The sequence below is a fragment of the Halyomorpha halys genome, unplaced genomic scaffold (genome assembly GCF_000696795.3).
Source record: "Halyomorpha halys isolate HHAL.00 unplaced genomic scaffold, Hhal_1.1 Scaffold1317.1, whole genome shotgun sequence".
Lineage (NCBI taxonomy): Eukaryota > Metazoa > Arthropoda > Insecta > Hemiptera > Pentatomidae > Halyomorpha > Halyomorpha halys.
In genome coordinates, this window is record NW_027105103.1 from 506,118 (window position 1) to 519,200 (window position 13,083).

The window sequence follows — 13,083 nt, forward strand, 5'->3', positions numbered from 1 at the left end:
AGTTTGTTCTAATTTATTTTTTTTTTAAATGTATTTTTCTATCAAGTGATAAAAACAATTTTTATAAAACCAAAAAAATAATAATATATCATGTGATTTGATAAATAGTAAATCAATATGATAATCCATTTTACCTAAAGTTTATATGAAATTTTAATTTCGCAGTAATTAAAATTAGATCAAAAAAACAAAACAAACTGTATTGTTTTTTCAATGGTTATTTGTGTGATAAATGGATGGATGAATTAAATAGGAGGGGGAGAGAGGGTGAAAGAAATGAACATAATGCAATCAAGGTTTTACTGTATTATATATCTTTAACCCAAAATTATAGGTTTAAATACTAAGTAATTTATGCCACTCATTTTAATAATTGAAATAAATAAATCATCTTTTCACTGTACTAAAATACATCAAAAATTTTAAAATAATAATTATGAAAAAATTACAAATGAAATTTGTTAATTCAATTCTTGGATAGTACTTCTAACTTTTAATAAATACATTAAAAAATAGATTGTTTGACATTTCGTATCTTTATGAAAATCTATGATTACAGATTTATGTTTCAATCATAAACACACAAAATTTACCGTATTAAGAACAAAAAAAAAATACAAAAGAAAAAACGTCACTACAGTTTATTTTTTTCACTCATTATTTATTTTTATTTTGTACTATGTATATTTGCCTTGAAAAAGTTTTAAAAAAATTAAAGATAAAATAAAAATTTCCCAGCCCTCAGAAGTTTTGTTAAGTTCCAATAGAAAAACAAAATGTCTAAAATGTCTCTGACTTGACCACTTTTGATTATTGCTGCACTGTTGCTCACTTGCAGGCGTGTTTCGGAAAAGATCTCTCAGAGGTAAATACTATCTTGGGAAACCCCTTTCTTTTATACTGTAATATTACATATTTTTCCTATTATTTAATTCTATATATATTTTCATTGATTCTTTTCCTTTTAAATACCAATTTCAGTCCTTGTGTTTTGACCGATGGGACTTTTGACGGTACATTGCAACTTTTTTTTTTTCTTGTTTTGGTTTTTAAGGAATTTATTTTGTTTTAAATATTTTTGTTATATTTTTTTATTTTAATTTAACTTTTTTGTTATTATAAATTAGACTGCTGCATTATTATAATTTGGCATATTGTCTTGTATATTAAATCCTTTAAATTTGTCAAAAATTCCTTTCTTTTCGAGGCAATGATCTTTTTCTTCACAAACAATTAGAGCATACAATCACTTGGTTGAGTTTTTAATTTGCACAATCACCTTCATTTAGCTCTGTTAACAATATTTGTTTATATTAATATATTATACACTTAAATTTTAGCTATTTACTTACTTAAATATGTTTGTACACCAGTATAGGTACAAAAATATTTCAGTATATGCATATGAAAAAAAAAATACGCAAAACAAGAAGAAAAATTAATGAAATATGAAACTATTTTCTACTTATCAGAAGAAAATAAATAAATAAGTGTGTACCAAAGGGGATATTTATTATTGGGGCTTTACAATTACACTTGTGTACCCCCATTAATTATTTAAGTTTATTAGAAGAAAAATTTTAATTATCTAAAAGTAGGAATGCACAGCGAGAATCTTTTCTGAAACATATAGCCGCTTATTATTTGCTACATACCCCTCTTATCTGCTTCTTTTTAGTTTCTTCTTTCACAGTAGGTCATTTATTTTTATTCTGTTTTGCCATCTAACTTTATGCATAAATAGTTTGTGAGTATTACGCTTCTTATTCCTGAATGCACATGAATATTAACTGTTTGTAATGTTTATTTAGGAATAGTAACATTACCTGTAATGCTTACTGTAAATATTTTTCTTTTATCATTGGAATGGGATATCTTAGTGTTTCATGTGGTTTAATAAAGGTAAGAAAATATCTGCTTGTTAAATTGAATGATGAAACGAAGAGTAATGGAATGCTGTTTGATTCTTATTCTTATTGCATTTTGCTTTCAAATTATTGATTTTTAATGTTATTTTTTTCAGCCTTATAATTAAATACTATATTATCATAATTCAGTATAGATGAATATATATTTATTTACAATATATAATATCTAGTTTTAATTAATAGCTGTAATATTAGGTTCGACTGCTGATATAATAATGAAATTGTGAGTAAATAAATAATTTATGTTTGCTCACATTAAATTTTTAGCTTTATTGCCTTATTTTTATTGATTTATGCTACTTGGTGTCTGCTTTCACCCATTTCATCATATAATTTAAAAAATCATTTATTACACATTAGTTTATTAGAATTTAATTATAAAATGTTAATCTTATTATTCATTAATAAATAAACTTGTGTTAACACATACTTTTTCACATCAATTTCTATTGTTCTTAGAATTTGATTAATTTATACAATCTGTATACTCTAAGCCATTTTAAAGGTCCCTTTGGAACGGAAGTCAGAATAATGGAAGGATAATCTGTAGTGGTAAAATAAGACATGGCATATGATATTAGATATCCCCAAAACTCCTGGAACTGCTGTGTTTCAGGTGTTAAACCTAGAAGTTTAAAATATGAGAGTTAGAAATAAATTGAAAGTTTTAAATAATTGTCTCAAAGAAAGAGGATATATTGATGAAAAGGAGTGATGATGAATAGGAGCTTCAGGGATGATGTTTTGCTCAGCAATTGAGGCTTCCTCAACCAAAATGAGGTTACCAAGAAAATGAAGACAGCTGTCTACAGGTTGCTGTTCTTCCCTAAACTCTCATAATTTTCCGAATCACAGGCCCTCACTTGAAAGCACAGAAGCCAGATTCAGTCCTTTGGAATTTGAAGCAAAAGAAAGTCAAGGGGAAGACCTGGCAAGACAGGATTATCTATACTACTATATGAGCCAACCTCAAGATCGACCTAGTTGAAACATATTGGACGAACACATGTTAAGATAGTTCAATTGGATTTGTAAGGAAGACCTATGTGTCTTATATGCAGCAAGAAGACTGAGAAGAAGGCATGCAGGGTCCATTCAAGAAGTGAGTATCGGATTAGAGCAGGAGATGAGAGCCTATAAAGGAGAGAACTAATATGCTTCCAGACATCCCTGAAATCATGCTCTACGAATTAGGAAGTGGATTTAAAATATATCCGCAACCTTCTCTGATGAGCTTAGATACAGTGCAAAATTGTATTACTTTAAACAAAATCAGATAAAAATTGCATACATATCTAAATATTAATTCTCTTTTTTCATCTCTTAACTGATACAGAAATATTGGCATTAAAATTATGAGATTTCTTTTTGATCATGATATTTGCTGAAGATAAATTCTTTTTCCTATCAATATATCGAGCAATAACGTTTGATACATGTATTACCTCAAAATCAGAACTTTTTCTGATTATTCTTCATCCTGATTAGAATTCAGCTTCCTTTAGTTTTTTCTTTTGTGCTATGCTGCCTATTCCTGTGCCTTATAACAATTCCTTAACTTTTTTTCATAAAAATAGTTGTCATCTTATTGTGCTGAGGTGTACTGGAAAATTAGATGCCTTCTTTTTAAATGGCTCACCATTAGAAAAGTCTGTTGGAGGTTATTTTCCCTCCTGATTATGATAACACGCAGAGTTGGCTGTTACTAAAGCAATTGAGTGTAGTTAATAAAATTTGGAGCGATTTCTGTGTTCTCTATTTTCTAATATTATTTTACTATAGAAGGAGACATTTTTGATTGGAGAAAAAATTTTAATTTTAATATTCATTTAACCTGGGTAACGTTACATTCTTCTTTTACTCCCTTCACTTTACAGAAAAAATGCATAACTCAACAAAATGTAGATAAATTTAAAATATTAGTGTTGGCCTGAAATTCAGAGGAAACATATTGTATAGTGTTTCTCATGTGCTATTTGATTTAAAGATTAGAAGAGTGAAAGTCATTTACACTCTTATCCCATTTCCTTAGGGTAAGTGCATACTTGTGCCTACATTGGGACTTAAGAATATAAAATGAACCAACTAATTATTTTCAAGGTTTTCATTTCGACAGGAATAGTATGACACTTTCACTGACTGACAAAGTTTCAAATCTCCATGCTCAGAATTAAATTATCAGTACTAAGTCAAACTTTTAAAATTTTAGGCTGCACTGGCACCGACATCCATTGGTACATTGAAATAAAATGTTTAATTTTTAATACAAACATAAATCTTACAAGTTTTAGTTCAAGGTTCTACTTTTAATGGAAAATTATAGTTCATCACTGAACAAATTACCATACGAGACTGAAGTAGAAAATTCTTTTGTTTACTAAAAAGTAATATTTATGAAAAGATACTTTATCTCTACACTTATCAGAATATAATTAAATAAGTTAGACAGTTAAATGAAATGGCAGATATTAATACTGCTTTAATTAAGGGCTGCTTCTGTATGATAATAATAGTGTTTTTGTTTATTCTTATTTTGTTTCCTTCTTTGCCATTTTGTAACTGACGATTTGTTAGCAGTGATACATTATGCTGGTCTATGGGTTAGCCACCAATGCCAATTTTCTTGTAATCAATTTTCTGGAATATTTTCTTAATGTCTTTCTGGTATTGATGTGAGCAATATGCAGTCCACCTGAGTGAAGGTGAACAATCCATATTTATGACATAGCTCTTGGTCCTCCAGGCTGGTAATAGGGCAAAAAAATAATGGTGTTAATCCTTTAGGATCAGGATTGGAAATCAGTATCATTAAAATGTACTCTTTAAATTTATCTAAATCTATATTGTGAAATCAGTAGTATAATGGAGGTTATACAGACACCAATACAAAAATAAATTAATAAAAAGAAGATACATAGTTATACTTTGAGATTGAAAGCTGATAAATACCCTCTATGATATTATAAAAATTTAATATAGGTTCTCATAACTTATTTTTCAAAGCTGCACTAAGCTGTTAGAGCCACTTTTTCTTTTTAATATGTGTTAATTAATAAATAAACCTTATTAATACCAATGTGATAATGAGTTTATACTAAATAGTTTCATGTCTGATAATAACTTTGTGGATTCATATTTCCATACTAAACATTGTCATTGTATCATTGTTAGTTAATGAAGCAATTAAATTGTTCTTAGGAGGGACAACTAGGGCACAATGGGAAGATGTAACTGGTTCAACACCTCTTACCTTTGTAAACGACTGTGTTTCATTTACCACCACAGTTTCTGCAAGGTTTTGGCTAATGGATTGCAGAAATGTTAGTGAGGCGACCAAAATGGCAACAGAGCTTTACAGGGAAGCAATCCATGTTCCTTTCATGGCTAAGTAAGTATCCGTTTATAAATAAGCTTTGAAGTATAATAGTTATGGAATACTTTGCATTATCTCATGATAATATAATGTTATACTATAATGTAATACAGTATTCTACTTGGATACTATTTAAATAAAAATTTGTTCAATAACACATAATGTTTTATTTGCTGTTTTCTTTCATTAGACATCCCAATTACATACTATTTATGTTATTAATTCTATTTGATTATGTAAATCATTTAATCTTCTTTTTATTTTCATTAAAATATAATAAACATAGATATAAAAAGTAATATAGCAATTAAGATTATTAAAAAAAACATTTATGTTAAATAAATAATTGTAATTAAGAGTCAACATTTTATAATACAAAATTATTGTGGAATAATAATTTATTTGCTAACTTGAAATTTGGTACTAAATTTTTAATTTTTTACTTGAAAATAAAAAATTAATTTCAGTTAAGCATTTTATCTCTTAGTTTCAAAATAAAGAATAATATATATGTATTGTTCTTTGCTCATAAATAAACAAATAAATTAGTTTCATTTATTATTTTTATCTTGTAATTTGAAGTAAAATTTACTCTTAAATCTAGCTTGTGTGTTATCTTTAATCACTTTATAATGAATATTGAGATGGCGTTTGGGTACAGCATTAATTTCTCTCTAGAAGAGAGATCACATCACCAAAAATAATTTGATGAGAATCCATCCCTTCGGAATCAGGCCTGGGCTTATCTTACCTTTTAAGCATTTACTAATTACGAGTAGAGCAGTTTTTTGAAAAAAAAAAAAAAAAATAGTTAACTTGGAACATATAGTAAAAGTGACCAAAACTGGGAATCTGCATGATATACTTTTCATATAATGAAGTAATATGAAATTATTATTTCATAATTTTTTTTTTTTTCACATTTTAATTCTTAATTGTAATCATTTATATCATGTTAAATACCTATCCTGAACATAAATTACAAAACATTCTTTATATTATTTTTTTAACATAACTATTTTCCAAACCTAATAACATGCAATCACTTTATCCATAAAAAGGAAATTTTAAATGTCACTTATTCTTTTACCTTCTAAATTTCTATTCCCCAGTTTGACATTTATGAGTGAAAATATATAAGATATATTCCTATATCTATTATGTTATTCTTAGAAGAATATAAGCTGCACAGTAAAAATTATTTTTCATGATTTGTTTTTTAGGTTTGTTGTTTTTGCAAAAAGAGTAGACACTACTGAGGCAAGACTGAGAGTTTTCTGTATGACTGATGACAAAGAGGACAAAACATTGGAACATCAAGAACATTTCACAGAGGTTGCTAAAAGCAGGGATGTTGAGGTAAGTGGTCAAAATTGAAGAATGATACTCATAGAATCAAAGATTTTGTTTAATAAAAATATTTATAACAGAAATCTTCTATTTTATAATTGTATTTATATATAATTATAATATATAAATTACTGTTTTCACATATTGATCTTTATTATTAAGCCTATATCAATTAAATTCATGATTTAGGTGCTGGAAGGTAAAATGCAGTATCTTGAATTTGCTGGCAATTTGATCCCCGTTACTAAATCAGGAGATCAACCAAAACTTGGCTTCCGGGCCTTTAAGGAAAATAGGTTACCATTCACAGTAAGGGTGAAAGATCCCCATGCAGATGCGTTGGGGAGGGTAATATTCATGCGAGAACCTAAGGTGAGGACACATTACTATGATGATTTATTTAAACACAGTTATTATCCAGATTTTATTCTTAGATAACCCTATTATCTAGATTTTATTCTTTTTTTGCATTATTATATCTCAGTCTCTCAAAAGATTTCCTATTATATGTTGCTGTTCTTATTTTTGTCAAGGAAAATCACTTCATTGGTATAAAAATTCTTGCTGTTTTTCTATGAAAGCTGCTTTTTTTTATTTATTGGTTAGATCTGACATGTGCGTACAGTCTAATTAATATTTTCATGTTAAAATAGTTTTTAATTTCACTTAACCTATGTATATTTGAGATTTTGAGTTGACAAGATGGCTGACTCCATAAAACCATTCTTAGTATTTTCAATTTCGTTCTATATAGCGATTGAACATTGAATAAATGGCTTACAGTAGAATGTAAATTGTAGTAAACTGTTTTATTTTTATATTTCTGCCATTCTTTTGTAAAAGAAAAATGTTAAAAGTTTGAAATGAGAACTATTATTAAAAGTACTTTTCTAAAAGCTTGAAATCAAAGTTAGTCAAACTGTCAACTGAAAGACTCATTTGAAAAATTAGTTTAGGAAAGTATTACCACTATGAAGAATATAGAATCTGGTTCTATAACGATCAAGAATTAATTTCAACTCTATCTTGGGTAGTAAATGAAAGCTGTGTGATGTGTGCTCTGTACCATCCTCTCTAGATATGTTAAATTTTCTATTCCAAATTAATACTTAAAGTCTAAAATTAATTTGTGGCAAACTTTATCAAAATGTGTATATATATAATTATTATTATTATTATATTCCAGAATTTTTATTTTATAAAATGCAAACTTTTATAGATTACTTAAATATTCTTATATTTTACTTGAAAAATGCAGGTAGCTAAAGGTGACGTACCTCAGCAACCTATTTGTATATTAAATATTGTACTCCCAGAAGATATTATACCAGAACCAGATCTTCCTGAGACTGAAACACATAAGCACTCCTACATTACCCACACAAGTGAGTAATTTAGTTTTTAAGAAGTCTTAAAAAATGTATATTTGAAATAATCCAGAAGGGAACTCAGTTAGTAATAAAATAAACAATGTATATATTTTTATTATCTTTTTCTAGACTTGTAGCTTCATCAATAGCAATAAAAATTATCTAAATAGTCTCCACCTTCTTTATTCAAACATATTTCATGTCCAACGTTTCAGCCAATCTGGCCATCATTAAGGACAATCTTTATCTTAGTATTGCAACCTCACATTGATTTATTAAAATTTGCAGGCTATTATTACAAAATCAATTTAACGTAGCTAAAATAAACCTGTATTTGTAACTTTTAATAATAATTTCTATCCTTCTCAATTTTTGTATTATACTATCATTGACTTATTACAACAAAAAAAAAAAAAAAATCAGTGTTCTGGATAAATTTAATAAAAAACATTTGTTTTTTAAGTTATACTAATATAATTCGATAAATACATACTTGAGAGGTTTCATAAATATATTGTTGATAAGTTAATCCTGGGAATGAGGTTTGAGGAATGACGGGTATTCGCCAAAATTTAATTCACCAAAATATTTACTTACTGTTTAATCCATACCAATGTTTACGTGGTGTACTGCCTTCCAGCCATCATCTCCTAGACTGAACTATAATAAACTATTTTTACTTAATAATAAATTAATCTTTTTGATGAAATATTTATTAAAAGTTTTCATGCAAAATTAACTATTACTTAACTAAATTAATCTAAAATTTACTTTTTTTCAAATGATTGTATTTTTGTTTAACTGCCAAATAAATTTTTAAGTGTGTTAGAATGAAATCAGAATATGCCCAGTTTAGAAGAGTTCTGAGTGGAATAATAATAAAAGCTTAGCAACCCCAAAAGTTCAATTCTGATAGTACCACTAATCATTGCCTATATACATCTCCTCTTCCTCCTCCCTCCTTCCCCTGGACCCCAAGTCTTCATTGGTTGGACTAACACAATCTTCCCTTATTATTAGAAATAAACAATTCATGTTACCTTTCCCTTCTGTCATTCTCAGTATGTCCTTAAAAAAGTGTCCATTAAATTTAGGATTTTTGATTTATTGTCACTCATGGTTTTCATAATTTTCATTCCTAACTAAACAATTGTTTAGGTTTATAAAATTCCTATTTTTGTTTTAATCTGTGAACTTGAGCTACTTTGATTTCAATAATTATGTCCTATTTTAACCCAGGTGGCCTTCAGAGGTTATCTGATATCAGCAATCTCCTTGGTGAAGACTGGGTAAAACTTGCATCTGAATTAGATGTGAGTCCTTCAGAAGTTAATAATATCAAGAGTGAACTCTGCGAAAGTAGTGTTGAACACCAAGGTCTAGCAATGTTAAGGTTATGGCTTCAGGGGAACAAATCAACAGGTGCGTATGATCTTTAAGAAATTTATGAATATTTCATAATGCTTTTAAATGATATCTGAGTCATTTCCATCTCTTTTATATGGAGTGAAATGGTAATTTTTAGGTACAAAGTTGTCATTTCATTAGTCTATTTGGTGTATTTATGTTCTTCTTTTTTACTTTATCCCAGTTTCAATCCTCAAAAGGTTAAAATGAAATTAATTTTTCTGTTAAAAACTCAGAGCTTTGCTTACAATCCCTTAATTCATTAATTTTATTTAAAATTATTCATTAAATAAGAACATGGATTTGGCTGGTAAAACATATTTGTACTTTTAAATGGCATAGTTGGAATCTTTTCTGACACTGCTATTGGTGGGAGAGCTATTCTGGGAACAGTTCCTTTTTACCAATCCTTGATGGTGTCTAAAGGTAGACAACAAGAGGGTAACCCTCCCTTTTTTTATTTGGCCATTTCAAGCTCACAAAGTGGTTAACATACAAATCACTAACCTATTCTTGCCAAAGTGGGAAAGTCAAGATTTATATTGTTGGACCACCGCAAAACAAATATTTACTGACCTACGAGGAAATCGAGCCTACATTGAGACCCTTGGCCTAATATGCTCGGCTATCACAGTCTTTTGAAATCTGCATGTCAGTGTTTGAGTAATAGGTATTCCCTTTATAACTATAAAAATTTCTCCCAAACCCTTGCTATTACTTTAAATGAAATTACCTATTAGAAACTAATGTAATTATCCATTACTCTGATATATATAATTAAGATTTAAGTCTTTTTTATAATATTTCAGGAACACAATTAGAAGAAGCCCTTCGTAGGATAGGTCGAGATGACATTCTTCCACAAGCAATTTTCAATACTGACGAATCCGCAGTTCTCAGTGAAGAACTCAGTCCTTCTTATACTACTTCTCATAATATATTTAGAAGAGCCACTATAGATAAAAGTTTTAAGGTATTTAGATTTTTTTTAAATTTAGTAATATAAGTTTTCACAGGATAGTGTAATAAAAATTATATCTTCATTAAATTTGTATTACTTGTTATCTCAAAACCATTGATTAGGTATATAGAATTCCTGTTCCAATTGTGAAAGAAATTAAAAAATGAAAATCTACTGTTTTCTTTCTGGACCTAAAGCAGGTGTTTGATAAAGTTTGGCATCAAGGGTTTATCTATAACTTTAATAAACCTCATTCCCCTCCCCCGTCCCCTCCCTACAATATGCTCCTCTTAGAGTCTTATTTATCTGATACTTCAGAATAAGCCACCTAAGGAGATGAATCCCTGAATGGGTGAATTTTGTGCTTAGTAGTACTTTTGGGCTTAAAAATTTCATCGAGAGATGCTAGTATAGGAGGGCAGCTTTTAGTGGATCAGAAGATTCTATGGTAATCTTCATTTATTCTAATAATACATTTATGAATAGTAAAAATAATACATTTGACAAGGATTTGTGGAATTTATGGTTTCAAAGGAAATTTATTCAGTGCTTGAAAATGGAATTACACTAAAATAGTAACAGAAAGATTTGCTATTAAATAACTGATGGCAAAATTTTATGATGCCTAATAAAATTTACTGAGGCAGTACAGCATTATAAATATCCCACTTAAGTATTTTATACTTGGGCTCACAAAATTACTCACATGCCCAAATTAAGTGTAAAAGGCATTTAACAATTAATGAGTATGCAGTTTTAGAATAAAACTACTTAACGAGTAAAAAGATTTTACAACTTATCAATTAATCATTACTTTTTCTGACACTTCAAAATGATGTTTTGATTAAACTAGATTTAGATTATAATGTAAATTTATAATTTCATAATTTAGACAGTATAGAATTGAAGGATAAAGTGGTTCAGGTGGCGATCAGAATTGAACTCAAAATCGTAAAAAATATTTATTGAAACCTTTTGTTTTTATCCAAAATGCAGGTCTTCCTCAGGGCTGAACAAACGAGATACAAAATGTTGTTTAATATGTATGTTGTAGCTTTATAAATATATATTATAAATATGTTTTATGGATAATATTCTAACTTTTTGATTAGTCCTGCCTTTTAATATAAATGTCATTGCCTTTTTTGCAGGAATCAACTGTGATAATAGAAAGCCAAGAACTGAAGAAAGCAGGTATGAGGTTATTATTTTATATTTAGCTTAGCATACTATAATATATTATGTTTACTGTAGATTTTATAAGATTGTATGTTGTCAAAGCAATAGTGGCTATATTTTTTTTAATTTTTAAAAATAATCAAATAGGATAAATAATAATCTTGTGTGAAAGAAAGGAAAGACTAGGGAGAAAATGGACTGAGGGTGAGCGGAAGGAACAGTCCAGGAGGATGAAAGAGTATTGGAGTAGAAGGAAGGTGGAAGGTGTGAGGATGAATTGAAAATGATATTCGCGTTGTCCTTTCTGGTCGTTTCGTAAAAAAAGGCAAAATCTTCTCTAATCCCTTGATGGTCTGGTGGAAACCCTTGCCAATGGGATGGTGACCTTGAGAACCCGAACTACTCTCCACTGTTGAATACTTTCAATGCCTTTTAAAGCTCCCTTTTATTTGAGTCACTAAACAAATTTAGATAATTCTTTGTGTTTTTTTTTGTTTTTTTGTTTTTTTAATGTCATGTTCTATCATTACTTTATTATATTATGTACTTAATAATGTTATTTATACATAAAAAATCAACTAATCAAATATATAATTCAGTTTTTCATTTCCATAGGATTTCTGAAATTTATTATTTTCTTGTATTCAATAAAATAATATTGTATTTACTAGGAAAAAATGGTGGGGAATGTGGTCAGTGGAGTGAGCAGCACTAAAAATTGAAACTAATATTATTTTAGCTAATGTAATAGCCTGCATTGCTGGCCCTCATCATGGCTAAGTATAAATAAGATCATTATCTTAAAGAATAACAAAATCTTGTAGTAAGAAAATAAGAAGATAACAAATAATATAAGTGTCTTCTTACTTTCTTGTTAAACTGTTTTTTATTCATTATGATTATTATCTTACTTGTATTTAACCCCGATAAGTTGGGTAAAACATGGGATAAAACAAAATTAATTTCACATATTAGTGTTCTACACACTGTCTATGATAGTCATGTGACAACATAAAAACAGGGCAAGGCCTAATGGTCATGTGACTAAAAAGAGGGTGTGGCATAGTGGTCATGTGACTGATCATGTGAGTAGTTGCAGTTATGATGAACTAAATTTGAATTTAATTTCCCCCACCATGGGTCTTGATCAAATGCTAGCTTCTGATTAGTTGCCTAATGATCATGTGATTGTTTAAGGTTAGGTCAAAGTAAAACTTTAAATTCAAATTTCCCACCATGGGTCATGTGACCAGTGGTTAAGGTAGGGTCCAAAGTCCAAAAATGATCATTGTACTGTGCCAGAACCGGCCTAACACCCCCACTACTAGCACCTCGACCATCTCCGTGTATTAAATCTATGGTCAATAAATACTCGCCAATGTTATATTTATTTCATTTATAATTTTCCTTTTTAATTCATGACTTTGGAAATGACCCTGGCAAATTTAAAAATCTACATAGGCTATTTAAAAATTAAGAAATTAACTAATTTTATTTAAAAATTTAAAAGAAAAA

At 28.6% G+C, this 13,083-nt stretch overlaps 1 protein-coding gene across 1 annotated transcript in view; it reads left to right on the top strand.

The window, feature by feature from the left end:
• LOC106689279 (ankyrin-3) overlaps positions 1-13,083 on the top strand; it is a 231,288-nt gene that overhangs the window by 201,391 nt on the left and 16,814 nt on the right. Inside the window, exons 26-33 of the mRNA XM_067048478.1 lie at positions 839-865; positions 5,127-5,316; positions 6,525-6,660; positions 6,841-7,023; positions 7,910-8,036; positions 9,261-9,443; positions 10,238-10,401; positions 11,541-11,583. Of these exons, the coding sequence (XP_066904579.1) occupies positions 839-865; positions 5,127-5,316; positions 6,525-6,660; positions 6,841-7,023; positions 7,910-8,036; positions 9,261-9,443; positions 10,238-10,401; positions 11,541-11,583 (1,053 nt within the window). The remainder of the gene's footprint in view (positions 1-838; positions 866-5,126; positions 5,317-6,524; positions 6,661-6,840; positions 7,024-7,909; positions 8,037-9,260; positions 9,444-10,237; positions 10,402-11,540; positions 11,584-13,083) is intronic.